Source organism: Ipomoea nil, unplaced genomic scaffold (assembly GCF_001879475.1).
Source record: "Ipomoea nil cultivar Tokyo-kokei standard unplaced genomic scaffold, Asagao_1.1 scaffold0268, whole genome shotgun sequence".
In the NCBI taxonomy this organism is placed as follows: Eukaryota; Viridiplantae; Streptophyta; class Magnoliopsida; order Solanales; family Convolvulaceae; genus Ipomoea; species Ipomoea nil.
In genome coordinates, this window is record NW_017616696.1 from 5,708,822 (window position 1) to 5,736,242 (window position 27,421).

Genomic DNA, 27,421 nt, shown 5'->3' on the forward strand with positions numbered 1-27,421 from the left:
GATTCAGGGACTTCAGAATCGCGAGACTTCATAACATAGCTATTTAAAAACAATAAATTCAAACTCATGAATGAGAATACAATTGTGAATTCTGATCTTTCTACATTAAATTAAAGGTAAATCTGAAGATATGTTTTTAATTTGGACCAATTAGTTATATCTATGATTTATTTCTTGTAGTGTAGTCTATATACATTGAAAAAAGTAGTATCTTGTTCAAAGATATTCACATCACAAGTAGATAGGGCAATTGTTACATGTATACTACACATCTACTACAGTTCACCTAATCTCGCAATCGAAGGATGATTGTTAAGGCAATAAGGTGAAGACAAATAAAGGCTAAGATATCCTGGAATAATTGCATACCTCAGGTTTATGGCTTTGAAATTCTGTCTTGTACCGGAACTCTGGGTGCCGACTAACAGGATAGTCTGTCCTCTCTAACTCTCTTCGACTTCCAACAAGCTTTAAAATTTATTTGTCGGAGAAACAAAGCAGTGAGTAAATCACTCAATTTAAAATAAATAAATAAATAATCTGCTCAAATTTTTCAAACGTACCTCCTTTGTATCACTCCTTTCAAATAATACCACTCTAACCCCACGGTCACCAGTAGCAAGATGGTCGCCAGTTTTATCAAACTCAATGTCAGAAATTATATCAACTGCAAATCAATAAAGAGCAAACATATTAGGATTTCCCATTAAATGAAGTTGCTAGAAATATAAATGCAGGAACATAATTAATGATTTTAAAACATTATCAGAAACAGAACAATATTATAATACTGTAGATTATGTGAGATTAAAAAATTAGATTTGATGATATGTTGAAATAGCCTACATTGATGAAATTCAATTGTTTTAAAACAGAATGTAATTTCCATAATCTGAGTAGTGTTTATCCCCAACTTAAGTTACATAAAATTGTAAAACCTCAACTTTGGAACTTTTTGAGAAAGGAGTTTGCCTATTATCACAACATACAATGCAAACTACTGTTATGGCTTTACATGCACTTCTGGTTTTCCTTTCTGCTCATCATACCATGTTAAACTCATTGTTGACACAAGCCACAATATAACACATATAAAACTGAGGAAAGCATCGCTGTTAAGGCCAGCTAAAACAAACAGAATTAGAGAATATATGATTAGGAGCATCCGAGGGTGGTTAGAATTCAAGTAATAAAAGCACCACATATTGGAAGAAAATCATGTTATCGTCTAAAGAAGAGAGGCAAAACACACTTAAGAATTAGCACAAGAAGAAACCAGAAACTACACAGTATTAACCTTTATCCTTGAGCACAATGTAGAGCAACATTCCAACAATCTATAAGTAGGGGATGATCAATGGAGCATGTTAAATTTAAAAAAGTGAACTACCACAACAGGGTGGTTAGAATTCAAGTAATAAAAGCACCACATATTGGAAGAAAATCATGTTATCGTCTAAAGAAGAGAGGCAAAACACACTTAAGAATTAGCACAAGAAGAAACCAGAAACTACACAGTATTAACCTTTATCCTTGAGCACAATGTAGAGCAACATTCCAACAATCTATAAGTAGGGGATGCTCAATGGAGCATGTTAAATTTAAAAAAGTGAACTACCACAACACTAATTTATTAATCTGAAGCATAAATAATTTAGTTAATGTTAACTCAAGTGTTATACAGCTATTATTGAATCTTAGTGTTAATGTTGACACAGTGATCACAATTCACAATGTTTCGAAACTAAGATTGTGAACAATAACCTTAGAATTAGTACTACATATTCCATGAACCTAGGGTGAATTAGTTATATGACCCTTCATAAATAATTCACAAGTCAGATGGGCATTTACTTCACTGATGAACATTACAATCATAAACATTGATCATAGTTATGATGTACGTTAATCACAATTCACAATCATAAACAAATGCAATTACTTTTTGTTCCGACACTGGAAGGACCAGAGAATCTGCTACTGGAGATCGCTTCTTCGAACTGCCTAATTTCTTTGATGTGCTTCTCTGGATTGTCCGCCGCAGATCGTTTCTTCGAACTGCTACCGGATGCCTAATTTCTGTGCTTCTCTGGATTGTCCTCAATCCCCTCTCGTAATTGCCTTTCCTTCGAACTGCTACCAGATGCCTAATTTCTGTGCTTCTCTGCCTCAATCCCCTCTCGTAATTGCCTCTCAATTTGACATTAATTTCAAGTTTGCCACCGCATAGCTTTGTTGACGGAATCGTTAAGTCGGACGGTGTTTTTTTGTTTAAATTATAACAACTTAAAGGTTATGTTAGGATTTGCAATTGGCATTAAGGTTAGATTAGGTTTTGCGGTTAGCAATGTACTACTACAAAAGCTCAAAGTACAACTTGGAGGAGCATCTGGTGTACCGACATTTTTTTTATTCCAGTTAAGGGTTTAACAAGATTCGCTCTTATTAAAATTGTAGATGTAGATAGGTTCTGCGGTTAGCAATGTACTACTACAAAAGCTCAAAGTACAACTTGGAGGAGCATCTAGTGTACCGACATTTTTTTTATTCCAGTTAAGGGTTTAACAAGATTCGCTCTTATTAAAATTGTAGATATCTATTTTTTTCCTTTCCTTTTTTGATGAACACAAAAATGGAAAAAACGTGAACAATTCAAACTCATCAAATAAGATGTCAATAATGGATGGTTTTATCGGGATCGGGTCCACCATAAATCGGGTATAGAGGTACAGAACGGGAGATAGGAAAATAGTAGCTTCATTATCCGGGGCGCTAGGCCCAAAATAGTACGTACAAAGCCCGAAACACCGGCCCAAAGAATACATAAATAATAAATACTATAGCCCTAAGAAATGGAATAGGGCCCGAAATGACGGCCTGAATAATAAATAAATAAATAAATAACACAAGCTAAATAAAACATAACTAAATATGTTAGTAACTGAACTCAAACCCTGGTGTGCCAGCAGGAGGGAGAAGACTCAGACCATTGGACCAAAAGAGGTTTGGTGAGAACAAGGGTGCCTTTAAAAGGGAGGGAACGATGCCTATTTATATTGTTGAAGGACTCACGGATGGTTGACAAATAGACGGCATCTGGCAGCCTTCATTCTAGGCCACACACGTATCCCCCACTACTTTGCTTCCCGCACTTTCCCATGCATAAGTGGAGCTTCCTACTCTTTAGTATACAAGATCTTGATTGGCTTGGTGGTTTGGAACTTGTGTTGTTATGCTTGAGGTTGTGGGTTGAGGATCGTTATGCTGTGCATCCGTATGCACCATGCATGGTGCATACGGACGACGTCGTTTTATTAAAAACGCGCATCCCACTTTAAAAAATAATTTTGTTTTAATCTGGAATTTTAGTTCATAGATTCTGGAATTTTAGTTCATCGATTCTGGAATTTTAGTTCATCGATTCTGGAATTTTAGTTCATTGATTCTGGATATATAGTTCAAATTATGCACAATATAATGTTGTTGCTGGGAATCGAAACTAATTTTTTTTTTAAGTGAGACGCGTGTTTTTAATAAAACGACGTCGTGGGTTGATACCCCTAGTATACGGATGCACAGCATATATAATTTCGCAAATTATGCCCTGGAAACGTGTTCACCATTCATGGTGAACACCGGTCCAAACGACACCATTTTTATGGAAAAAAAAAAATTGTTAATGTGCTGTTAACGGCGCGCGTTTATTAAGATTATGAATTTTCTGTAATGAGATTATGAATGTACTGTAAATTCATAATCTCATAACAGAAAGTTCATAATCGCATAAAAGAAAAATATTTATTAAATTATGAATTTTCTGTTATGAGATTATGAATTTACAGTTATATAATTATGAATTTTCTATAAATTCATAATCTCATAACAGAAAATTCATAATTTCATAACAGAAAATTTATAATCGCATACCAGAAAATTCATAATTTCATAACAGAAAATTCATAATTTCATAACAGAAAATTCATAATTTCATAACTGTACATTTATAAATCCATGCCTGCATATTCATAATTTATGAATGTTGAAGAAACTTGCGCGAAGAGAAAGTGAAACCACGAAATGTGAAAATGAAGAAGAAAAGTCACACAATTAATTATGAAAAAAAATAGAAAAGATAACGGTGCACCGTTACCGTTGAGACTGTGTTCACCATGGATGGTGAGCACAGTTCCATGGCATAACGATTGATATAATTTGCCGTGGGTTGATACCCCTAGTAACCATTCTTATAATATTTTGCTCCAAGCTTCTTCTTTCCTTAGCCCAATAGAATTCCATTATTCTTATTGGGTCAACACCCCACCCATAAAAATGAACACCCCGCTTGGACCAAGACTTTCCCAATAAAATGGGCCCCGGATCTCATGTCCCCATCAATAATATTGAAGTTGTTAAAGAAAAATTACTAAAAAATATATGTCAATTAATCAGATTTCTTCCCATGGTATGCACAAAATAATCTTCGCTTTTGTGTAATGTCTCACAAGGTCATGTACGATGTGCCCAACCGAGAGAGTGATAGCAATAATCAAACGTGTGACCTTTTGATATGACAATCATTATCTACCCACCAGAACACTCCTTCCGACTTCCGAGACACTTGTAACTCATACTCTACTACGTACTATAAAATTTATTCTGTTTTTTTAATCATAATAATATTTTCATTTTAATTATCGACTTTAAAAAAGGTATTACTTTTTCTTTTTTTAAATCTAAAATGTCCATTTTTTTAAAACTCAACTAGTATTTTTTTTTTTTTGAAGAAACTCAACTAGTATATTTAAAAATAATAATAATTTATTGGAGGTAGAAATATAATCCTCTAATGTTTCTTCATCATTCAAGCAATTATATTGCCAATGACCTAGCCCAACGTAATCAATTCACATCCAACGACTTGTTAATGTTGAAATTTAAAATTAAAATATCAAAATCTTAAAATTCTAGTTAATGATTCTTTATTTATAAAATATTAACTAAAAACATATTAAAATTTTAAAATATTTAAATACGAAAAAAAACCAAATATTTCTTCTTCATTATTCAATAACAAAATGTTGATTGAAAATTTTTCTCATAATTTTGTTAATAAATTCCAAGTGGTTCCCATCATCTATCAAAGTCCCAACTCCTAACAGTGACAAGATGGCTGATTAATTAATTACCTCCAACAAGGCAACAACTCAACAAGTCACCATTGTCAATGTGTAGCTTAACAAATTATAGCAAGTTTAATTAATTTTTGTTACAATTAATTAAATTAACTTTGTGGGGACTAAAATGCACCCTTGACCTTAAACAATTCCAGGTGGTCCAACACCTATAATCGCTTTTTCTTTCCTGTCATTTGCAAATTTCAGTATTTAATTTTGTCTTAGAAAGAATCTTGAGGCAATGAATATTAGGGTGTGTTTGTTCCGTACATGGGAATCATAGTCAGAATCGAAATCAAATACTTGATAATGGTAATAGATTTTGGTGAAAATATTTTGTATGTTGGTAGAATAGTGGAATTTGAATGATTATCAATATTGATGTTTGGCTGTTTATGACATTATAATGGGAATAAAGATTTTAAAAATACAAAAACAAAAAATTAATACAATTGATCCTAATATAATGAAATGCAAAGCACCAACAAAAAAAAAATCAAAATAAAATCTAGAAGTACTAATTCAAACTTAAAAATCAAATTACCAATAAGATGAAATGATACCCGTTTTTAATTAGAGAATGAAGTTTTTAATTGAAATGTAATCAAATCTCATAGTTGTGTTTTAAACAATTGTCAACCAAACACTAACTTTGATTTTGATTCATATCTTGATGTGTAAACCCATGAGTCAAACACACCCTTAATTATTATGGGTTTGAATTTTATTAAGACCAATTATAATGAGGTTATCTTTTAGTTTTTCTTTATTTTGGTAAAAAAAAAAAAAAAAAAAAAAAAAAAAAAAAAAAACAAGTTCTTTAACTGTTTTGTTGTTTTTTTTTTTTTTTTTGAAAGGAGTCTGTGCGGCATTTATTCGAAATATGCTGAAATAGAATCTGGCAGGTCTAAATCCGCATACATACTAGATAGCTGATTAATCGCAGTAGATGCTAATGTATGAGCTAAATAATTGTCTACTCTAGGGAATAATGAATTAAGCAGTACTCTAAAGACGATATACTAGTTCTGCAACTATCGACCTCTACACGGATTGTTTGGTGCTTCAACAATATCTTTCGTCTACAACACACTCATCGCGATCTTATTTAGGCTCGCGATGAGTGTGTTTTGTTGTATTTAGTTGTTTTAAATAAATTGTTGTAGTATGCATATCCCATTAACAAAATAACTTTAAAGCTCCTGAGGCATAGCTTAATTATTCAACAAATTCAAAATAAGTTAAGAAATTTTATGTTACTAGTAGTCGTAAATTGTAATATACAAAATCACTTAGAGAAATATATATCTCTTAGGATTCAAACTTATATATCAAAAAAAAAAAAAATCATTGATTATTATTGTAAATAATATAGTATATAAACGTACCCTTTCAAACTTATATATTAAGAAAAAAAAAATTCATTGATTATTATTGTAAATAATAATAACGTACCCTTTGAAAGGATTTTATTCACATGCATTGTTTGAAATAAATTGACGGCTGTAGGATTTGAACCCACGCCCTTTCGGACCAGAGCCTAAATCTGGCGCCTTAGACCACTCGGCCAAACCGTCATTTGTTAATTAGTTGCCTGGTTAATAATAATTATGCTGTGGATGGCTCAGGCATTTCACAACCACAACTTTAAAAATATTATAATCTATTAATATTCATGTCAAACATTGCAATAAAATAGAGTAAGAGTCAAACAAACATGCATGATGTGCATTTAAATCTGTGAACTCAAAAAAAAAATTGTAATTAGATACTTGAATACTTGTAAAAACTTTAAATATAACAAAGCAAGAATTAGAGCAATGGAGAACTAAAATTTAATGCAAAAATGTATGGTTTCCGTGCATTATTGCATGGAAGGGTAATTATTTTTTTCGTCGGAATTACATCACTCATTGTCGTACTTTTTTTTTTTTTTTTTTTTTTGTCACATATGAAAGTAACACCAATCTCTTCTTTTAAAGTTTATTGTGTAATTTTAAATTCTAAATTTTGACACATAAATATATGTTTAAGAATAAAATCATTGTCACATGTTAATTAGTAGATCGTTTGTAAGTTTATATTGTAATTGGAACAATTTCACAATTGCTAAGCATTCAATAGCCTAATTACAATGTACTTTTTTTAATTCATCACCCTCAAAAGATGAAATCTCTTGTCTCAAGGTCCCACACCCCGAGTCAACAAGATTGTGGTGTAACTTTGTTTAATTTATAATTGCATTTGTAGCAACTACATGGGCAAATTATTGTGTGGATCAATGTTATGTGGACCATAACAAAAAGTACATTTTCAATATATTAAATGTACATTATTTTTGTACTGTATGTACATTATACAATATAATGTACACTCAGTACAAAAATAATGCACATCCCCTGTATACAATGTATATTATTTTTGTACTGAATGTATATTATTTTTATACTGAATGTACATTATTTTACAATATACAAAATATGTCCATACAACTTGTGTAGATCACGATCTACACAATAATAATTGAACTACATGGGAGTGTCCATCGGCCTATTTCATATTTATATTATTCCTAAAATTAAAAAAAAAAAAATTGAACAACAAAGGTGCAAAGTTAATTGGGAATATGTGAGGATTATGATGCCACGTGGCCGTGGGAATGCACCCAATGAATATCTTTATTAATTTTTTTTTTTAAAGTAAACTGCTGGATATATTAATCAATCAAAGCTGAAATAAAAGCAGGGGAATTATCCTCCCACAACATCGAGTTTGCCTGTGTATAGGCTGACTGAGCTAACGAATGAGCTAAAATATTTAAAGTACGAGGAATATAAACAATAGAGCAGGAAACTAAAAGATTCATCAAATCCCGATATGCTGAAACAGCTAAACCATCGTAAGTGCGAAACTCAGTCGCTGAATTGCCAAGTGCGTGGCATAGGTTCGAACAATCTGACCATAGCTCCACCTCCGTGACTCCACGATCCCTAAGCCAGGATAGGGCCTCTTTACATGCGTATGCCTCTGCCATGAAGGGTCCCCTACAAAACGGCAAGGGACCATTTTTAGCTGCCAAAAAATTCCCATACGTGTCCTGTAGTAATATGCCGTACGCCCCGTGATGCGTTGTGGCCGAATAGGATGCGTCAAAAGAGCAACAAAGCTGCGCCCGAGGCTGCCCTGCGCCGGCTGCAAACTGCCGAGATTGGGGCTGTCCAGCAGTGGCAGTAGCAGCGCCAAGCTGCTGCCGTGACTCCATGCGGCCTGCCGCGGTGCACCATGCCGCCAAAGTAGCCATTGCCCGTTCGTACACAAGCCGTGGCCTACCCACCTTATGCTCCCATACCGCCGAGTTCCGTTGCATCCAAATATTGTACATAATGGCCACCATAGAAATAAATTGTTTCTCATCAATATTTTGGAGCAATAACTCAAGCCACACACCAAAGTCATCGTCCACCGTACTCTGCACAAGAAAACCCGAAATATTCCACACACATTTAGAGAATTCACATTGTACTAATGAGTGCAAAATATTTTCAGAGCTTAGAGCACACAAAGGGCATGCTAATGGTACATCTACCCTCCTATTATATAAGTTCATGGTGGTGGGTAATACTCCTCTCACAGCTCTCCATAAGAAAACTTTCCACTTCGGGGGTACTTTCAGATTCCAAATTTTATTCCAAGATGTGAAACCATTTGGGGGTGTAGTAACGGTTCCCATTAAATTACGATAAGCAGCTTTTACTGTATAAATTCTTTTGGGGTCCCCATGCCAATACCACATATCATCATAGACAGGGCTAATTGGAATGGCCGAAATCTGCTCCACTTCCTCCGCACAAAAAAATTCATTTAGCAAAGGTATATCCCAGGTTCCTGACGTCGGATCAATTAATCCTGAAAATTTTACTTCCCCCAGGTGAGGAGGCTTTTCTGTCATAATTCTTGGCTCAGGTTCGCATGGCAACCACGGGTCACCCCAAACCAGAGTGGAGTTTCCATTTCCTATTCTCCGTCTGATATTTCGTTTAATGAGTCCCTGGGCAGCCATTATACTTCTCCACGGAAAACTTGGATTATTCCCAACTGAAGCATTCAAAAAATCCGTATTTGGGTAATATCTGGCCTTATATATTCTCGCCACTAGAGACTGGGGATCTGTCAGAAATCTCCACCCCTGCTTACCCAACATAGCCATATTAAAAGCTCTCAAATCCTTGAAACCTAGGCCCCCATATTTCTTTGGGACACTCATTTTATCCCAGGCCAGCCAATGGATTCCTCCTCCATCCCTTCCATTACGCCACCAAAACCTATTCATAACACGCTCCAGGTTCTTACATAGTGAGTCAGGCAACAAAAATGCACTCATAGTAAACGTGGGCATTGCCTGCGCCACCGATTTGAGTAAAACTTCTTTACCTGCTCTAGATAAAAGTTTCTTATTCCAGGAGCCAATTCTCTGTCTCACCTTATCCTCCACATAAGCAAACACCGCCCGTTTATTCCTCCCTACAAACGCTGGCAACCCCAAATACTTTCCAAAGTTTTGTGCTTGATGAACCCCAAATTCTGCTGCCACCAAATTTCTATCAGCTTGCTGAGTGTTCCTACTAAAGCATATATTTGACTTATTATAATTAATCGTCTGGCCAGATAGCTTCTCATAATCAGTTAGACATCGTTTAACTGTATGGGCCTCACCAACATTTGCCTTAAAGAACAGGAGGCTGTCATCCGCAAACAAAAGATGTGAGAGAGCAGGTGCTCCTCTCGCCACCCTCAGACCATGGACTTCACCCCTATCCTGAGCCTGCTGTAACAACAATGATAACCCCTCCGCACAGATAAGAAACAGATATGGTGACAAAGGATCCCCTGGCGGAGTCGGCGAGATGGGGTCAATTGTCCTCCAGACACACCATTAATCATAATATTATACGAAACAGTAGTGACACATTCCATAATGAGATTAACCCAACCTGCCTGGAAGGCCAACGCCAATAACATATTCCTCAGAAATGCCCATTCCATCTTATCATAGGCTTTTGCCATGTCTAACTTCAGAGCTCCCCACCCCACCTTACCCAACTGCTTCCTATTAAGAAAATGTCCAACCTCGGCAGCTATTAAGATATTATCAGTAATCAACCTGCCAGGAATAAAAGCACTCTGCGATACTGAAATAATATCGCCTAATAGGGGCTTCATACGATTAGCGATTACCTTTGCAATAATCTTATAAACAACATTACTCAAGGCAATCGGGCGCAAATCCGTGACCATCTCAGGGGACTGCGTTTTCGGGATAAGCACAATATTCGACTCATTAAGCCCGGTTGGCAAGGACCCTGTATTCAAACACTGCAGCACACAACTAGTCACATCTGGACCTACTATGTCCCAGAACTTCTGATAAAAACCCGGATTCATTCCATCCGGTCCCGCAGCTTTGTCTGGAAACATAGCAAACAACGCATCTTTCACTTCCCTCGGGTCATATGGCCGGCTCAGCCATTCATTATGGGTGTGGGTAACACGTGTAGGGATAGAGGCGAAAAAATCCGCTCCATTACTCACATCGGGGTTAGCAGCAAAAATATTATTAAAATAATCCATTATAACTGCCTTCATAGCATCACCATCTACCCATCCTCCCAACTCATCTTTAAGACGTAAAATAGTATTCTTTCGTTTTCGGGCAGAAGCATACCTGTGATAGAAACGTGTGTTTGCATCCACCCCACGAAGCCAATGCTGCTTCGCCCTCTGCCTCCAGAACACATCCTCCTGCTTCTCCAATCTCACTAACTCAGATTCCAGGCGGCGGAAATCTGCTAATGCCTCGGGACTCACACGACCACGGCAAACCAACTGCTGTTTCTTGAGACTAGCAATCCGCTTCCCAAACTTATGGAAACGATCACCACCCCACTTCTGAAGCTTCATACCACATCTCTCTACCCTGGCCTGTAAATCCTCCACCCCATGTCCGCATGCCTCCTCTACCACCTCCCTACACCCTTCATCCAACAGCCAAGCCATCTCAAAACGGAAATGCTGTGGACCAACACGAAATCCCCCCCTGGCCGTATGTCCAGGAAGAGAGCCGAATGGTCCGATCTCCTGGTCAGAACATTATAGACCTGGGCTCCTTCCACCACCCCACGCCACTCATCAGTCGCTACCACTCTATCCAACTTTTCCTCAATCCAATTTTCCGTCCCCTCCCCCTTTTCCCATGTATACTGATATCCAATCATGGGGATCTGTATTAAACCACAGTCCTCTAGCGTTTCACCAAAGCCCCTCAACAACGATTCAGGATGTCTGCAACGTCCCCTCTTCTCATACTGGAAAAGCAAGTCATTGAAATCCCCCAAGACCACCCAAGGCAGTGTCGACCGGGAACTTAAGTGTCTCAAAAGATTCCATGACTCCACTCTATCACCACGATCCGGGAAACCATAGAAACCCGTCATCCTCCAGGGCGCAAAACCATCTATATGTACCTCCACATCCACATGGTTACGAGAGTAACCTAGCAGACTCACCGTATCATTCGTTTTCCATAACAGAGCCAAACCTCCACTGCGTCCCCTATTATCCACATAGAACAACCCCTGGAACCCCAACTTCACACGCAAACGCTCAGCATTGTCTCTAGCAACCTTCGTTTCCATTAAAAAAATAAAATCGGGTTTCTTTCTGGATGCCATATCCAACACCTCCCGAACTGTTCGTGGATCACCCAAGCCACGACAGTTCCAACTCAAGGTACTCATAATGATGGGCGGGTCTGGGAACCAGAACCCGCCATGAACAAGTTTTTTGAAATATCCGTCATTGCCACATCCTCCCCAACTCTCCCCACGACTCCCTCATCATCCCTTCCCATGAGTTCCTCACTACCCCCCTCCTCCCTGCGCCTCTTCGGCCCACAAACCACCCCTTCCCCATCCGCCGGCCGCCCCTCCACCGGAGGCCCCGTCACAACCATCCCACCCGTATCACCCGCCCTTCCCCCTTTCTCGGCCACCTCCTCCCTCTTCCCCCCAACCGGAATCAGCCACGAACCTCCCACCGGTCTAGGACCCCGCGGTAAACCCGCCTTCATCTCTGCCCCAAACGGATACCGATCCAAAGTGAGAGTCAAATTACGTGCCTGTAAACAGAACTTATACGAATGGCCAAGCAAACCACAAAAGAAGCAGAAAGTGTGCAATCTTTCATACTTGAAGGTCACCCAACACCAAGATTTATCCCGCTTTGCAAATTTCATTCTTCGGCGCAAAGGCTTACCCACCGGAATACTAACACGAATCCGATAAAACGCCTTCCACGGGCGATCATTAAATCTTTCATCACCCTTCAGAAAACCACCCAAAAAATTACCAACCTGCTCCTGTATGGCCATGGATGTATAGCCCATCGGGAGACCGTAGACCTGGACCCACATATCAACCGAATCAAGCAACACATCGTTCGACATCATCCCATCCTCCACTGGCCGGCACACCAAGGTATGGTTATCAAAAGACCATGGCCCCTCATCTATCACACGCTGCAAATCCGTCTAGTGATAGAAAACAAACATGAAAAGATTCGGTTGCAATTCTGAGATCTGTACACCACACACGGGCTGCCACACAGACGCCAACACCTCCCGCATAAATTCAAGCTTCACCATCTTACGCGTCAGAAATCTACCAACCAACACCCACGTGCGGTCCTCTGCCCCCGTCGCCGGCGCAACATTCTCTCCCACCGGTACCAACATATCTTCTTCGTCGAGCAAAGAGATGCCCGCATACCCCTCCACCAATTCCTCCTCAACTTCCGACTGCACCTGATGCCCCACAGCCCCTTCCCGTCGAACCGCACCCCCCTCATTCACGTTCGCATGCACCTGACGCTCCATACTCCCCCCTCGCCGAACAGTCCCGTGCCCATTCACGCCCGCATGCACCTGATGCTCCAAACTCCCTTCTCGCCGAACAGAGCCGCGCCCATCAGCATTCGAACACAGCTGTCGCTCCATAGCTTTCCTTCACCGACGCACACTGGTAACGTGCACGAATACGCCGGAAACAGATGTCGAAAACGGTAAAACCCTAGGCAAACCCTAGTAGGAAAAGAGAGAATACTCTAGAAAGAAAACCTAGAGAGAGAAAGTTGTGACCGCTAACAGGGCATTTGATTGGAGGGAATTGAATATCTTTATTAATTAGTGAAAGCCTAATAAGCTATTTTTACCCAAGAAAATATCATTGGATATATATAAGCTCGGGTTCTAGTGTAGTAGGCTTCCCGGGTATGCATGTGTAGATTTACCTGCTCCATCCATCTAAACATGATCAACGGTTGAAAATTAATGAAAAGGCAAAAAAAAAAAAAACAAAACAAAACAAAACAAAAAATGTTGTAACATTTTTGTAAATGATTGTGCATTTAGATATGTTTGATGTTTGATGACTCTTTGAGTCCAAATGCACCATCAAACATTCTTATGTGCACCGTCAAACATTCTTAAATATTGCTCACTCGTGTCATCACAAGAGTATCTAAATGAACCATCAAACATTCTCAAATGATCAGTCAAGCATCTCCAAATGCTTTGTCAATTCACATTAAATTATAAAAATGACATTCCGTTCTCCCACCCCCTTCTCATTGAATTTCAACCTTTAATCATGTTTAAATGGGTGATCCAAATCTATTTGCATGGTTGCACTTGGTATATATTTGGGATCAAATGCAGCAGGCTCCCGAGATGTGACAGTGCGGATAGATTTGGGTTGTCCATCTAAAAATTAGTAAAAAATAATTAAAAGCTGAAAATCAATGATAAGGGGAAAAAATATAGTGTGTGGCATTTGTTGGTACATTAAGTGTTGGTCTATCGTGCACTTAATAATGGTTTGTGGTGCACCACCAAATACTGGTCTGTGATGCACTAAGTGCTGGTATATGGTGCACTATTGAATAATCTGTGGTACACTAAGGGTTGGTCTATGGTGCATCACCAAGCGTATGCATGCACACTGTGTTCGCCATTTGCGCATATTGTATGTCTTTGATTTGAGCTCATCTAATATTGGTTCAGATCTATCTACATGGTCGTACTTGGGATGCAACCGCACCAGAACTATATATATTTGTGATGTATATGAAAATAATATTTTTCTCAAATGGGGAGACCATAAGCAAGCAGAAGTAGAGAGTTTTAGTTATCTTGATTAAGGTAGAATTTTAGGTAGGTAGCTTAGGTTGAATATAGAATTCAATAATTAACCTAATAATTCTGTAACTTAACTTACATATAATATTATATATATATATATATATATATATATATATATATATATCATCTTGCAGTCATTATCAAAAAGCTAAGCTTTGCTAATTGACATAACTTCTTTTTTCTAATTTCTCTTAAGATTGTATATTAATTAGTCAATTTCTTGCTCTACATTTTCATTGTTGGTACCGGGCATTAGTTTTGAGTGTCTGTGTGTGTTTCTTTTTTTTTTTTTTTTAATGCTACTAACTCTAATACTCTATTATATTGTAGTATCTGTTCAAACATACTTTCTCAATCTAATGAAGCACACAGAGTTAACAACGCCCCCACTGAGGCTCGATCTCATAACTTCCAACATGAAAGAGGTCACTACATGCCATTTGAGTACAAGGTACTTGGCTTTGTGTGTTTCTATCCCCAAATTGTTTTCTTAATTAGCAAGATATGTATCACATGATACTGATAGAAAATGACAGCACTATATATACTAATATTACTCTCTATGTTGCTATACCTCCACACTTGTCCTCAAGACATTTGCACTTTTATATATTATTGGATACACTTTGTAATTTTGTTTGATTTACTTTTAGTATTTAAAGTTTATAATATTTATCAAATTATCACTACATTTTTCCCATTACATTAGAGTCATTCATTATTCTAAATTAACGACTTGCACTTTATACGTAAGGTTTTGTTATTATATATATATATATATATATATATATATATATATATATATATATTGATGGTTTTATTGGGACCAGGTCCACCATAAACCGGGTACAGGAGTACAGAACGAGGGGTAGGGCGCTAGGCCCAACACAATGTGTATAGAAGTCCGAGGTACGGCCCAAGAACATCGACCAAGGCCCACGGGGTGGGCTATAGCTAACTATGCTACTGGTAGGAATCGAACCCAGGTGACTGGATTAAGAGTATGAGATCAAGACTAATAGACTAGTGTGCCTGTCGTGTACGAGTTGCCCTTAGCCAGAGATCCAGGGCCCCTATTTATAGCAAGCCCCCCCTCCTCCTCTAGCGTCCACGTGTCCCATGCAATCCATCCCTACTTCCCCATTTATCGCTACGCAAGCGGGCACGTTCGCCATACTTCCAAAACTCCCGCGCATACCACCCCGGTCCACCATGCTCGGCGCACCCGCTCAGCACCCCCTCGGGAAGGGGGGGGTGCCGTTGACAATCTGGGGGGCGCACTACCCCCGCTAGCCGCGCCTCGGCCTGAGGTGGCCGGCGGGACCCGCCGCCGGCCAGTCGCCGGCCGGCCAATGGCTGGCCATGGCCCGTTGTGGAGGCTGCCCTGCTCGCAAATATCGGTCATATACATGCTGTCGCGCCTTAATACTCATGTGATGGTGTGGTCTAATGGTTAGACGCGCGCTTGCTCTGTGGGAGGGTAGGGGTTCGAATCCCACTGGCAGTAGCAGCGCTTTTCCTTGCTGCCTTTTACCCATGGCTGCGGTGGTGGGGCACTGCCGGCACGACCCCTCCCCCCGGCCTCGCCGCCGGGCCACCCCGCCGGTCCACCACCGACCGGCCGCCGGCGGTTTGTGCCCCGGAAATCTTTCTCTCTCCTCCGTTTTGGGCCACCACGCCCCCTTGTCTTCTTAGCCCAATAGGACTTGGGCCAATCTCCTATCATCACCACTCCCACTTGGGTCAATACTATGCCAATAAAATGGACCCCCGGGTCCCATATCCCCATCATATATATATATATATATATATATATATATATATATATATATATGTGTGTGTGTGTGTGTGTGTGTGTGTGTGTGTGTGTGTGTGTGTGTGTGTGTGTGATAATAGTATCATATGAGATAAATAAAAATCAATATTAGTCTTATATATGTAAAAATTCGACGAATCTGATCGGATTTTTTATTTCTAAAAATACGGTGATATTTTCGTAGTTATTATCAACTTCACTATGCAAACTTGAACACTTAAATTACAATCTTTAATAACTAAACATGCAAACCTGCCAAGCACCTTATGCGTAGATAGCATGTAATGACTCTTCCATATGGGAGGTCATGAGATCGAGCCTCAGTGGAGGCGGTGTTGACTCTTTGTGCTTCAACAGGTTGAGAAAGTATAGATGAATAGATACTCAATGTAATAGAGTCTTTATCAACAGTTAGATACTACAATCTAAACCATAAATGTTAGACCTTAAGTAGTAAAAAGTGAACTACTAAACCAAATAAAACCAAAAATTCAGTCATAAATTTTAAAATCGAAACTCTAAGTGCAATGCACTTTCGCATTTTTGCAAGTGCAATCTTTTAATACTAAATATGCAAAATGTTAATACTAAATGTACAAAATGTTAATACTAGATGTGCAAACATGAAAAAGTCAGAGAATTGCATATTTTAGTATTCATGTTTGCATAGTAAAATTGGTGATAATTACGAAAATGTCATTGCATTTAAAAAAAAAATAATTTGATTCGTCTGATTTTTCAGATATAAGGTTAAGATTGATTATTATTTCTCTTAATGACTTGTTTTGTATAAAAAATTAATCTGACCGTCTGTATAAAAAAATACAAAATTTTATTATAACATTAAAAAATAAACATAATATAATTAAAAAAAATTCTAAACTGTTTTTGTTTGTTCAATTATTGGTAAAAAAAGATATCGTACTAAAAATATAATTATAGTTTGATTGAAGTATATAAAACGTTAAGAGAATTGTGTCGGCTAGAGAACATTAGAACAAACTTATTGGAATCTTCGTAGATAATGGAGGGACCAACAAGCATGTTGAGGATACATATAATAATTAAGGGTACTAAGCACACATTAATTTATATTAGCACAATACTATATAGGTTAGGTCAGAAACTAACGAGCATTGTGGATGATTTTATGTTAGGATGCGACGTGCACTCTTAGCTGGCAGGCAGCCAATGAGATAGGGAACTCTCCACGACCTCCCATGACATTAAGTCTAACCACCCTTTTTTGTTTTTTATTTTTTAAAAATATCTGAGTGATGAGGTGACTTAATAATTATGTTTAATGGTGTCTCTCAGTAATATGTCTCGGGTAAAGGACACCTAACTGAAGGTCTAACCACTTGTTTAATTCATGATTCATGAAAAAGAATTAATGAGAAAATTAATATAAATAAATAAATAGATAAGTTTAGGATAAGTAGGTAATCTTTAATAAAACCACCTGTCACTTATGCCAAAGAAAGTGTTTTATGAGAATATTTTATATATTGGATATTGCCATATTGAAGGCATTTTTAGAATAAAAATTGGAGAAAGCGTGCCCAAAAGTTTGACTTTATCAAGAAAAGTCATAATTATACCAAATAATCACATTTTATGTATAAAATATTACTGCCAATTTTATACGGAGGATCTCTATCTATCCATTTCAGATCACTTTTCTTAGTTGCCCTTAAACGAATGAACGTCCTTTAGTATATTTTTGGTGGGGTTAAATGCGATGCGATATACTGCCCCTCTCCCTCCCTATACTTTCAACACTTGGCGACAAAGAAACCATAGCATGCAGATCTTCATGCACAAACACTCCTATTGGGTATGAGTATCTTATCTGGAACACTTTTAAAACGACAAAACTGCACTTTTTCTCCACCCATTTCACTCTATTCAGCTGCACTACTCGCCGATTCCATACGTAGCATGTTAGGATGAATTGAAGAATACAATACGCATCGCATCATCCAATATGGCATTTCCCACTTCAGTCTAACAGAGCATAATATAGTTAAATTCTCCCAACCTATTAAAATTCGAGTGGGCAACAAGTTTTTTCTAGGAAGAAAAGCCTATACTAGTAAGAACCCAATGGTTCTGGTGAAGTGACCAAATTTAAAATATATGACAACCATACATATGCAATGTTATCACCCATTACCGGTGGACTTGTAGTGACACTCATCTATTGTGGAGTAAACAAGCCCTTCTGACTCCAATGATTCCATCGCTTTTCTGTTGGGGGATTTATGGGGGAGGGTAACACAAAAACATTGTACAAAAGTCAGCATGTTATCTGCACATGTGTATGTGTACTGAGATAGAGGGAGGAAGAGAGTTACAAGAGCTTCTCAAGAGGAATGTTTAGTTGTTGAACAAGCTCATTGCGGTGAACCCCTTTTTCCTGAACACTGAAATAGTAGAAAACTTCAGTCATCAAGAGTTATGATATATAGAATGTGTGTATATGAGTTTGTAATGGTCTCAAACATACATCAGAATTCAACAATGTAATTAGTCGTATGCAGAACCAAAAAAAAAATTGCGAGATTTCACCCATACCATCAATGGCTTATAACAACAGCAAATGCACTACCTCACAGGTGTTTTTACTACTACTTCTATACTATATAGAGTAGATACGTTAATCTTCTATTTATTTACAGACCACACGTGCACACTTAGTTACAAAACCTGAGACTGGTTTTAAATCTTAATTAGATGGCCAAAATCTTCCTTCCTTGAAAAACCAATCCTATGGGCATCAACTAAGAACCAATCGCTTGGATAGGCTCCCACCAAAGAAATATTTCTTTCCTTTCATGAAGGTGCCAGACAGTTAACTAGATCCAGTTTGCAAAATTTCCAAAATCATTATTGTAAAAGCAAAAATAAATAAATATAGATTAAACTCAAGTTGCACAACATCCTTTTAGTCCAATCCTTTCAGAGTTCAGAAGTGAACTTTTCTCATGTTGACATATATAGATGACTCTAACATACCTACAACTAAAATCCAGCATTAAGAACATTCACATCTTTACCATTTCAAGATGGACAGAATAATGATGAAATTATTAACTAGCGAACAATTTGTTTAGGATTTTATACAACTTACAGGCATTGGGGCTGATGCAAATAGCTTATGATCATCTTTTCTATGCCCGTAATTCCATCCACATTATACGCAGAAAACTAAAAACAGAGGATACATTGTAAAGTTAGTTAAATAAGCCAGATAAAAGTAGAGAACTCTATTATGGGATACCTTACATTTGGTTGGGAAACTTGGTACCCCTTCATAGGTGTGTTCATAGCTGAATTAGGCACATGGGTGGCAGTATTAGCACTGTCTGGAAGTTTCTGTGAATAATGATAGGAGAATAAAAATCTCAATCTGAAAATAATAGTAAGGCAGATCATATTTGATTTTATAAATTTGCTCTATTGAATTTCATCCAAAATAAGTTCAAAGAAATTAGTGGAATACCCGTAACTTGGTGTTGTGGCAATAAGCATAAATAGCTTCAGCAAAGTGATGCGCAATCTCATTATAATCATCAACAGGCCTGAAATTTGCAGAATAAAGGCATTTACATTGCACAATAAAGATTTTTGTAAAGAATGGGAAATTATTTATTAAAAATAAAACAGTTAGATGTATTTTAGACAGAAATTCACACATCATTACTACTATTGCCAAAAGCTGATTTCTCCGTCCAGTGGCAATTTGGCAGCCAACCAATATGTTTGAACTCAGATTGTGTTATATCAATGACAACCATCACACTTTGATCAGTATTCAACTACTATGCATTGCTTAGTAAAATTAGAAGCCTCAACACCTCCAACAAGAGCAAGCATGGAGAGAGAGAATGGGCCTTGTGCACTGGAGGGAAGATACTCTTTAGGAGCCAGATGTTCTGCACCTCCTCAAGGTCTACTTTCAGAACAAGAGAATCTAAGCTTTGCTATAAATTGAAGCTTAAGGAAGGAGAGAAAAATAATACGGAACACTAGAGTAATATGTGTGGTTTATATACATATAGCAGTAAGTTATTTAGATACAATTCCAACTACAGTACTACACAATCATAAGCATTATCTCATGTGGGAGTAATCAGAACTCCAGAAATTGAGATATACACAGAATCTGAACATGTGGCCACTAATACCATAAGCTTATTTAACTTAGAAAACTTTTCTTTCACCCATGTTACTTAAGGTGACACACTATTTCAATGTATATAAACAGCCATGAAACCTTCATCTTTGAACAGAAAGTGCAGGCAAGTCCATGGGGTTTGTTATTTATTTTCATCTTGTTGCACTTGATTTACATCCACTTAAACAAAAGTAACACAAAAATGATATTCAAACTAAGTAGTACTCCGGCAGAAGAAGAGAAACTACAAACTGATATAAGATGAAACTCTAGGTCAGGTAAATTAGCCATTTTGTTGCCCTCACAACAACCTGCAATTTTGGACTTCAAAAAAATGCACCTAATGCCAGACACTACAATTTAGGAAGAAAGGGACACTGGACACCCATGAAAGCATTAAAGTACCAGCAAAAGTTTAATGTTCAACACATTTACTTGATAGTAATAACTAATAGCAATATTTAAACCAAAGCAACTGTTGATCTATCATACCTGACAGAGTAAGTCATCAACTGTTTCTTGCCCTGGAAACCCTTCAAGTGTCCATGGACTTTAACATACATACCATTTCTAATGACAAGGCACCAAAAATAAGATTAAACTCCTAAATAAAGGAATAAAAGAAATGCAAAATTATAAGGAAGAAATATTACGAGATAGCTGCCATTTCCGTTTTGTCAAAGGGTTCATTCAGCCTACAAAGTATAAACGAACCTACTTTCAGGAAAAAAAAAAAACCTAAGTATATACAAATTATAAATGGATACAATGTGTTTTTCAATTAAGAGTTTTCAGCTTTACCATCGATAGCAGTCAATGCGCCCTGTTCCATCATCAAGCACAAATGAAAAATCAGTGGCCCTATCAGCCATGTTGAACACAATCCCCACTAGTTTCACCTTTAGCAAGTGCCGAAGTTAAAGTCCAGATATAAAGAGAAAGAAGAAAAAGATAGTAGAACCGAAAAGAGATAGAGAGAGATATTATCAGTACACAACACCTACATTATTCACGTCAACACCATTAACTAGAAAGTTTATCTTATCGTCGCTGGAATTTACAGCATCTATTATCTGCTTCACTGTCAACGGAAGCAACGATTGGGAATCGCGACTCTGAACAAACAATCAAAATCAAAAGAAAATAAAATAAATAAAGAGTTACCTTCTTAAAACTCTAATTATTTGCTTAACATACACAATTTTTCTGCAATTTCTTCTGATTTCGTGTAAAAGTGAGAGGTCCCTATACAGAGAAGCCGAAAACAGAACCCTACATGTCTCTCTAGAAATCAGCAAGCATGACAAAGCAGTTCGATTGAATTTTTTAAAAAATCTCATTCCAGTTTCGAGCGTTCATACTTCATAGTGAACTGAAGGGAAGGGGATTTGAGATGGGTATATAGAAAATCTGGAGTAAAATATACAGTACTAGGTAGCATTTTTTGTTTTTCTTATTGGTTTTTTAACATTTTCATATGGGGCAGTAGCAGCAAACCTTAGATGAAGAATAGGAAGGATCGGTAGCAGTTTGAGTCGCCTGAGAAGGCATGAAACCGCCTCCGGCGAAGGCCGCGTTGCCGTCGAACGAAGCGCTCCCACCATACATCTCTTTTTGCAGTTGTCTCTTCCGGTCCGATTGTGTTCCCGCCTTTTTGTACCTCTATTTTTGGCTTTTTTTGCTCCCCATTTGGGCCAATGAAATCATTTCTCCGTATTCACTCAATCAAGTCCAAATTACACTAGAATATTTTCAGTCCAATACCATATTAATAAACTCAAATAATGGGTGCAAATTAAACCATGTGAATAAATAAATAAATAAATTTAACTTAAAAATCTTGTGAACAAAAAAATCAGGTGGAGTTTGAAAATTAAATATACAATTAAATGGTACGAATTATTTTATTTTTTTTAATGGCTTATACGGATTGTTTTCTTTTTTTAGAGTATGTAGCGTTGCTTTTCTCAAAACAAGTTAATTATAGTCAAATTCACTAGCAACTACAAGGGCAAATATGTAATTTTCATATCTCAAACTCAATAATTTCATTTGGAGTTTGAGTTAAATGGCTTGAGAATGATAAAAATTACAAGTTTTTCCTTATTGTACAATAAGGGCATGGGATGCAAAAATGTAACAATTTTAAAAGATTAACTAAAAAATGGCACCTCTCGTTTTCTTTGACGATCGAGCCTTTCTCTCGTTTCCTTTGACGAGCACTTTTGTTCTTGTAATCTTGTCTGTCTTTGCGTTGAGGGGTGGTTTCCAAAAAAAAAAAAAAAAAAAAAAAAAAAACTAAACTAAACTAAAAAAAATGGCACAATAATCAATAAATAAATAGAATGAACTCTTCTCAAAAGTCAAAACCATCCAAATATTCAGCACGCACAAGAATGGTGTACTCAAATTTGGGAAGCTACAAGGCAAAAGTTACAAGGCAGAAACCTAGATAGTACATTACACAACACCAAATAAAATCAGAAGAATTTGTTGTATTGACTTGAGAGAGAATCCCTGAGATTGGAATATACGCTGTAAAGGGAGTACTGGCGAAGGTTCTTCACTTCATACCACGAGTTGAAGACCGAGTCGTGCTTGTCAGTGCCGGAAAATGTGAGTTGTACCCCAAGGCTACAGTCTGCGTTGCCCCCTCCTCGGTTCTTGCATGTATTAACTTTCATAGCACAATCTTGACCATTGAGGCATGCAAAGTTAGTGTTGTGTTTGCATGATGCGCACCCATCCCTCTTCCAGTGCAGGTTTTGCAGCCTACCCTTTTTGAATTCAAGAACCTAAATCACAAAGATTTCATCGCTTTAGCTAAACATTATGGTCAATTTGCAGAATATATTTGTTTCGTGTGAGAAATTTTCATAATGCATTTAATCTTACCAAAGTAAAGCTTGTCACAATGTAACTACCATTTGCAACAAAGGCGGGGACAGACCTAGCAGCATATTTGCGACCAGCAAATGCCACCATGTACCCACCAACGGTATCCTGTTGTTCAGTGGAAAGAATATATAAAACTTAAGTACCTTAATAGATAAATTAAATAGCCAAAAATAAAGGTTGGAGCAACAATCCAAGAAACATTAGTGGATGCAATGTCAATAGGACACTAAATTAAGCTTCATATTTATCTGTCATAACAGAGATGACCAAATAAAAATTGTCTACTTGCTAGTTGCTACTACTTTTCTGTCTAGAAATCCATTTGTTCTTTAAAAGGCACTTGGCACAAAGATTCAGCCCTTCCTCAGCCTCTTGAATTTTCTTCCCTCATTCATTTCATTATTCCTAGATCTAGACACCACCATCGATTCAAGGTGATCACCATGCACTGGAAGCACTATTTACCCATACCATCAACCTCTGAAGTTTAAAACTTAAGGCTGCCAGAGTTCAAACCACAAGAGCAGTTTAAATCCTGCATAACATACTCTTAGGCCTCACTGCCCTAGTTTAAACCAGAATTTCAACTATAACAATAGGAACTTTGATGTTTAAACCTATAAGCCCTTAAAGGATCAAGTTCCTGCATACTCTCAGCTCACTAATTCAAACCAAAATTGCAACAAAAAGAGGGGAAGTTCAGTACATTTACCAAATAATAGGTTCTAAGGTAGAAGATGAAACAAGTAAACATCCCACTCGAAATTAGGAACATACTCACAACTCACTGTCTTAGTTCATTAAATCAGTAATGAATTTTCTTGATAAACTTCTTACTTCTCGAACCCTTTTAATTTCTCTAATTAAGTCTGCAAGCATGCAATTTAGTTATCAGAAAAATTTTCTTTCTATAAGCATTAAAGCTGTACAAGCATGCAAGTTAGTTTATTTGCAATACTAAAATCAAACACAAAATCTATTCACATACAGAGTATTATTCTACAGTTAGTATCTTGACAAGTCTGATGGACCTCGAAAGGCTCAAAAATAGATGACAGTGAAATGGCTTATAACGAGAGGTGGAAACAAGGGTCCTAGATGAAAGCAAGGAAAGGGGATAGGAAGAAAATAAATGAAGTAGAACAACTTGGGGTATTGACATCAACTTGGGTGTCCCTACTATTTAGGTAACATACCTCAATGATTGATAGGGAGAGAATGAAACATAATAAAACTGTAGCACAGTATATGAATATCATATAATAGCTACTGGGTACTATTGTACTAATAAGAAATATGGAGTACCAGATGCATTCTCAAAAGAGTGGTACTTCAACTGAATCCTCTAAGACATTGAAAATTGGGTATGCCATGTCAGACATGCAATACCTGACATATATATTCAAGCTCAACAACATAGAATACTGATGCTAGCAAGCTGTTTGTTAAAATTCTACTGCACTCCTACAACTAATGCAACCTTATGTAGCAGGATTGTGCCTGCACTGTATTATCTATAAAGATAACTAGAGACTCTACTTCACATTCAGGTAAGTTCAGACAATACAAAGTTCTTCAATGACCCAAATTTCTTTCATTTTCCAAGTAAAATTGGGGACAATATGGTTACACAAAAAGAGCAAGCATTGAGGATTGACTGCATAAACCTCCAGTGCCATGTATCTATTAACCTCTATGTTGAGAGAAATTAACAGCATAAAGCTCTCATTTAGTAATGATCATGTTCTATAAGTAATGATGAGCAATAATTGCTTTAGGAAGACTTGCACCTGAGGAATTTTATCAATTATTTGGCAATTAAAACTAGTAAAACCGAAAATAAATTCTAAAATACTAAACCTGAAGTTGGAATTTTAAACCTACAGAAGACGTAATTGTGTTTTCCTTCCATCCGCGATTCATAACCTATTGGCCTAACAATGTAGCTTTTCAGAAATGGATTTCTCAATAGTGGCTCCCAAAAAGAGAGAATCTCAAGTCTCAACGGATCTAACTCCAATCCCCCAACTTTCATCTACTGAACGGTACTAAAACCGCAAATTCTAATACCAAAGCAATATACAGAAACACAAGTATAAAGGTTACCGGGAAGAAGTTCGAGGTGTTTATGGTGAGGAGCGAGATCTCGTCGACTTTGGGACGGAAAACAGCGAGCTGAGAGCTTGAGGGGAGAGAAAGGCGACGGTCGCAGGGAGAGAGCTGAATGGCCTTGTTGTTGTTGACGTTGGCAAAGGTGGCGTTCCTGGGCGCAAACAGAACGCCGAAGGTGAAGCCGTCGGACCTCTGAACCTTCGTGTCGGCACACGGCGAGTATACGTGGTTAGTGTTGCTGCTCGATTGTGCTAAGGGAAAGAGAGTTGAAAGGAGCAGTAGAGAGTAAGTTGCCCATGGCGACGCCATTGCTGGTTCGAGTTCGAGATCGAAAAGAACCAGATAGTCCAGCTAAAACCAGCTTTGCTCTTTTGAATTCTTTTTTCCCTAGTCGTTTTGTTTCTTAATCGGTTAATAATCGATTTAAATTTGAAGACTTGTGGTCTAATGGCACCAAAATTAGATTATCATATAGGAGAGTTATGAATTTCTCTTTGTGCTTCACTAGATTGAGAAAATAGTTATAAACAAATATTATATTTAATGACGTTAAAAAATAAAAATAAAAAAATTTTGAACCACGTTCTAGCAAAATTAAACATTTACAAGAAACCAATGCTTAACTTTTTTTTTGGTTACATGATGAGGGTTTAAACCCGTGAGATGACTATACAACTATCTCGCCCGCTCCTTGCGGGTTTGTCATCCGAGCCATTTCGGTCCCGACCCTGTCTTCCCATATTAGGTCCTCTACGCACTGCGGTTGATCACCCACGAGCCGCGTTCCGAGGTCATGGTCTAACGCGGTTGACGCTAATTTATATGCCACTTTGTTCCCCTCTCTCATCACATGGTTGAAGCTCACGTCCTGGAACACCCGTGCTTTCTGAGCACATAGTCGAACGATGTTGTTGCCCCTACCAGACCTAATGCACTCGGTAATCTGCTTGACCACGGCCAGCGAATCACTTTCCACCATAAGCCGCCTAGCGTGGCATCTCACCGCCAATCTTATCCCTATCAGTATAGCCCATAATTCCGCCTCTTCCGCCCCGCAGCAACCTATATTGTGCGTCAGTCCCTTGATCCAATGTCCTCTATTGTCTCGCAGCACTCCCCCACAGCCCGCCCGTTGAGTTGGGCCTTTACAGCAGCCGTCGACATTCAACTTCCACCACCCCATTGGAGGTTTCGCCCACGCAGTTGCTCTCTCATTGAGACGAGGCCTAGTGCCTGCTGCTTAACTTTAGACTTTAGAGTAATAATAGCTTTATTAACAAAAAATGATAATTGGAACTCGCTTTCAAACTTGTGAGGAGGTAAATTGAACAAATTTAGTTTTGATATTCGGTACTAAACTAAACACTTGTAATCGCTTTATATAAAATCACTCTGTATCATTCATGATACTGATCAACTTACGAATTCATTACAAGTGCCAATTGGGCCCATAATAAGATCCATGTTCAATAAGCTAAGACAACTCTTTATTAGACATGTGCAAAGATTGTGAAATTTAAATGAAAATCCAAGTCCAAATAAAGACCAAGAGCTTAAAGATTATTTTAATTGTGATTTTGTTAAATTTGTGATATTATCTTAGGAATGTAGCGACATTCAATTTTGTTTTCTAAACTAATTATATTTATTGCTTTCGTTGATCAAAAAAAAAAAAAAAATATTTATTGCTTTCGAAATGATTTAGAAGTAGATTCGGAAATTATTTAACTTGAGTGTATGACCAAACCCTACACTATTCTTATAACTATTCTTATAACTAAGGTTTAGTCATTCATTTATTATTCAGTTTTGATTTAATAAATTTATTTGAATTATTTTAAAGTCTCACTTTTATTTATTTAGAGTTCGATCTCATAATATTTCTAAAGGATGTAGTTATACTACATTGAAGATTGCTCGTGAATTATTGAATCTGTTACGGATCGCAACGAAAACTCAATGGATACAAATAATGTTCTCCTAGCTAT

General features: G+C 37.5%; 2 protein-coding genes, 1 long non-coding RNA gene and 1 other non-coding gene across 7 annotated transcripts; all 4 read right to left on the reverse strand.

Moving 5' to 3' along the window:
• Nucleotides 1-2: 2 nt before the first annotated feature.
• LOC109150357 lies at nt 3-808 on the reverse strand. The gene is made up of 3 exons (XR_002049131.1): nt 564-808; nt 370-468; nt 3-39 (listed from the first exon to the last, which is right to left on the reverse strand). It is a non-coding gene; the product is annotated as an uncharacterized LOC109150357 (long non-coding RNA).
• A 5,279-nt stretch (nt 809-6,087) lies between these two features.
• LOC109151627 (replication protein A 32 kDa subunit B) lies at nt 6,088-22,071 on the reverse strand. 4 transcript variants are annotated; one of them, XM_019299446.1, is made up of 13 exons: nt 21,921-22,071; nt 21,428-21,538; nt 21,225-21,322; nt 21,077-21,118; nt 20,916-20,993; nt 19,749-19,827; nt 19,532-19,618; nt 19,377-19,453; nt 18,601-18,669; nt 18,399-18,493; nt 12,133-12,139; nt 11,059-11,066; nt 6,088-6,098 (listed from the first exon to the last, which is right to left on the reverse strand). In XM_019299446.1, exons 1-10 carry the CDS (start codon nt 22,029-22,031, stop codon nt 18,409-18,411), a joined length of 837 nt encoding a protein of 278 aa, XP_019154991.1. In that variant the 5' UTR covers nt 22,032-22,071; the 3' UTR covers nt 6,088-6,098; nt 11,059-11,066; nt 12,133-12,139; nt 18,399-18,408. The 4 variants fall into 4 exon arrangements, with proteins under 4 accessions (XP_019154991.1, XP_019154989.1, XP_019154990.1 ...); XM_019299444.1 differs by having other exon boundaries at nt 19,532-19,621; nt 21,921-22,070; XM_019299445.1 differs by lacking the exons at nt 6,088-6,098; nt 11,059-11,066; nt 12,133-12,139 and having other exon boundaries at nt 18,257-18,493; nt 19,532-19,621; nt 21,921-22,070.
• Nucleotides 6,672-6,751, reverse strand: TRNAL-UAG. The gene has a single exon. It is a non-coding gene; the product is annotated as a tRNA-Leu (tRNA).
• Nucleotides 22,072-22,741: 670 nt separating the features above from the next.
• Nucleotides 22,742-25,820, reverse strand: LOC109151454. Its single transcript, XM_019299431.1, has 3 exons — nt 25,428-25,820; nt 23,319-23,426; nt 22,742-23,218 (listed from the first exon to the last, which is right to left on the reverse strand). The coding sequence occupies exons 1-3, from the start codon at nt 25,740-25,742 to the stop codon at nt 22,904-22,906; spliced, it is 738 nt and encodes a 245-aa protein (XP_019154976.1). The 5' UTR covers nt 25,743-25,820; the 3' UTR covers nt 22,742-22,903.
• Nucleotides 25,821-27,421: the final 1,601 nt, after the last annotated feature.

Bases quoted from the DNA above. Each gene is read 5' to 3' on its own strand.
- LOC109151627 (XM_019299444.1), bottom strand. From the start codon at position 22,031: ATGTATGGTGGGAGCGCTTCGTTCGACGGCAACGCGGCCTTCGCCGGA. The intron at 21,323-21,427 runs GTAGGTGTTGTG...CACTTGCTAAAG, and splicing joins ATGGTGTTGACGTGAATAAT to GTGAAACTAGTGGGGATTGT. The intron at 19,622-19,748 runs GTATTCCACTAA...CATTATTCACAG, and splicing joins GCCACAACACCAAGTTACGG to AAACTTCCAGACAGTGCTAA.
- LOC109151454 (XM_019299431.1), bottom strand. From the start codon at position 25,742: ATGGCGTCGCCATGGGCAACTTACTCTCTACTGCTCCTTTCAACTCTC. The intron at 23,427-25,427 runs GTAACCTTTATA...ACTGAACAACAG, and splicing joins ACACCTCGAACTTCTTCCCG to GATACCGTTGGTGGGTACAT. The intron at 23,219-23,318 runs GTAAGATTAAAT...TTTGTGATTTAG, and splicing joins TTGTGACAAGCTTTACTTTG to GTTCTTGAATTCAAAAAGGG.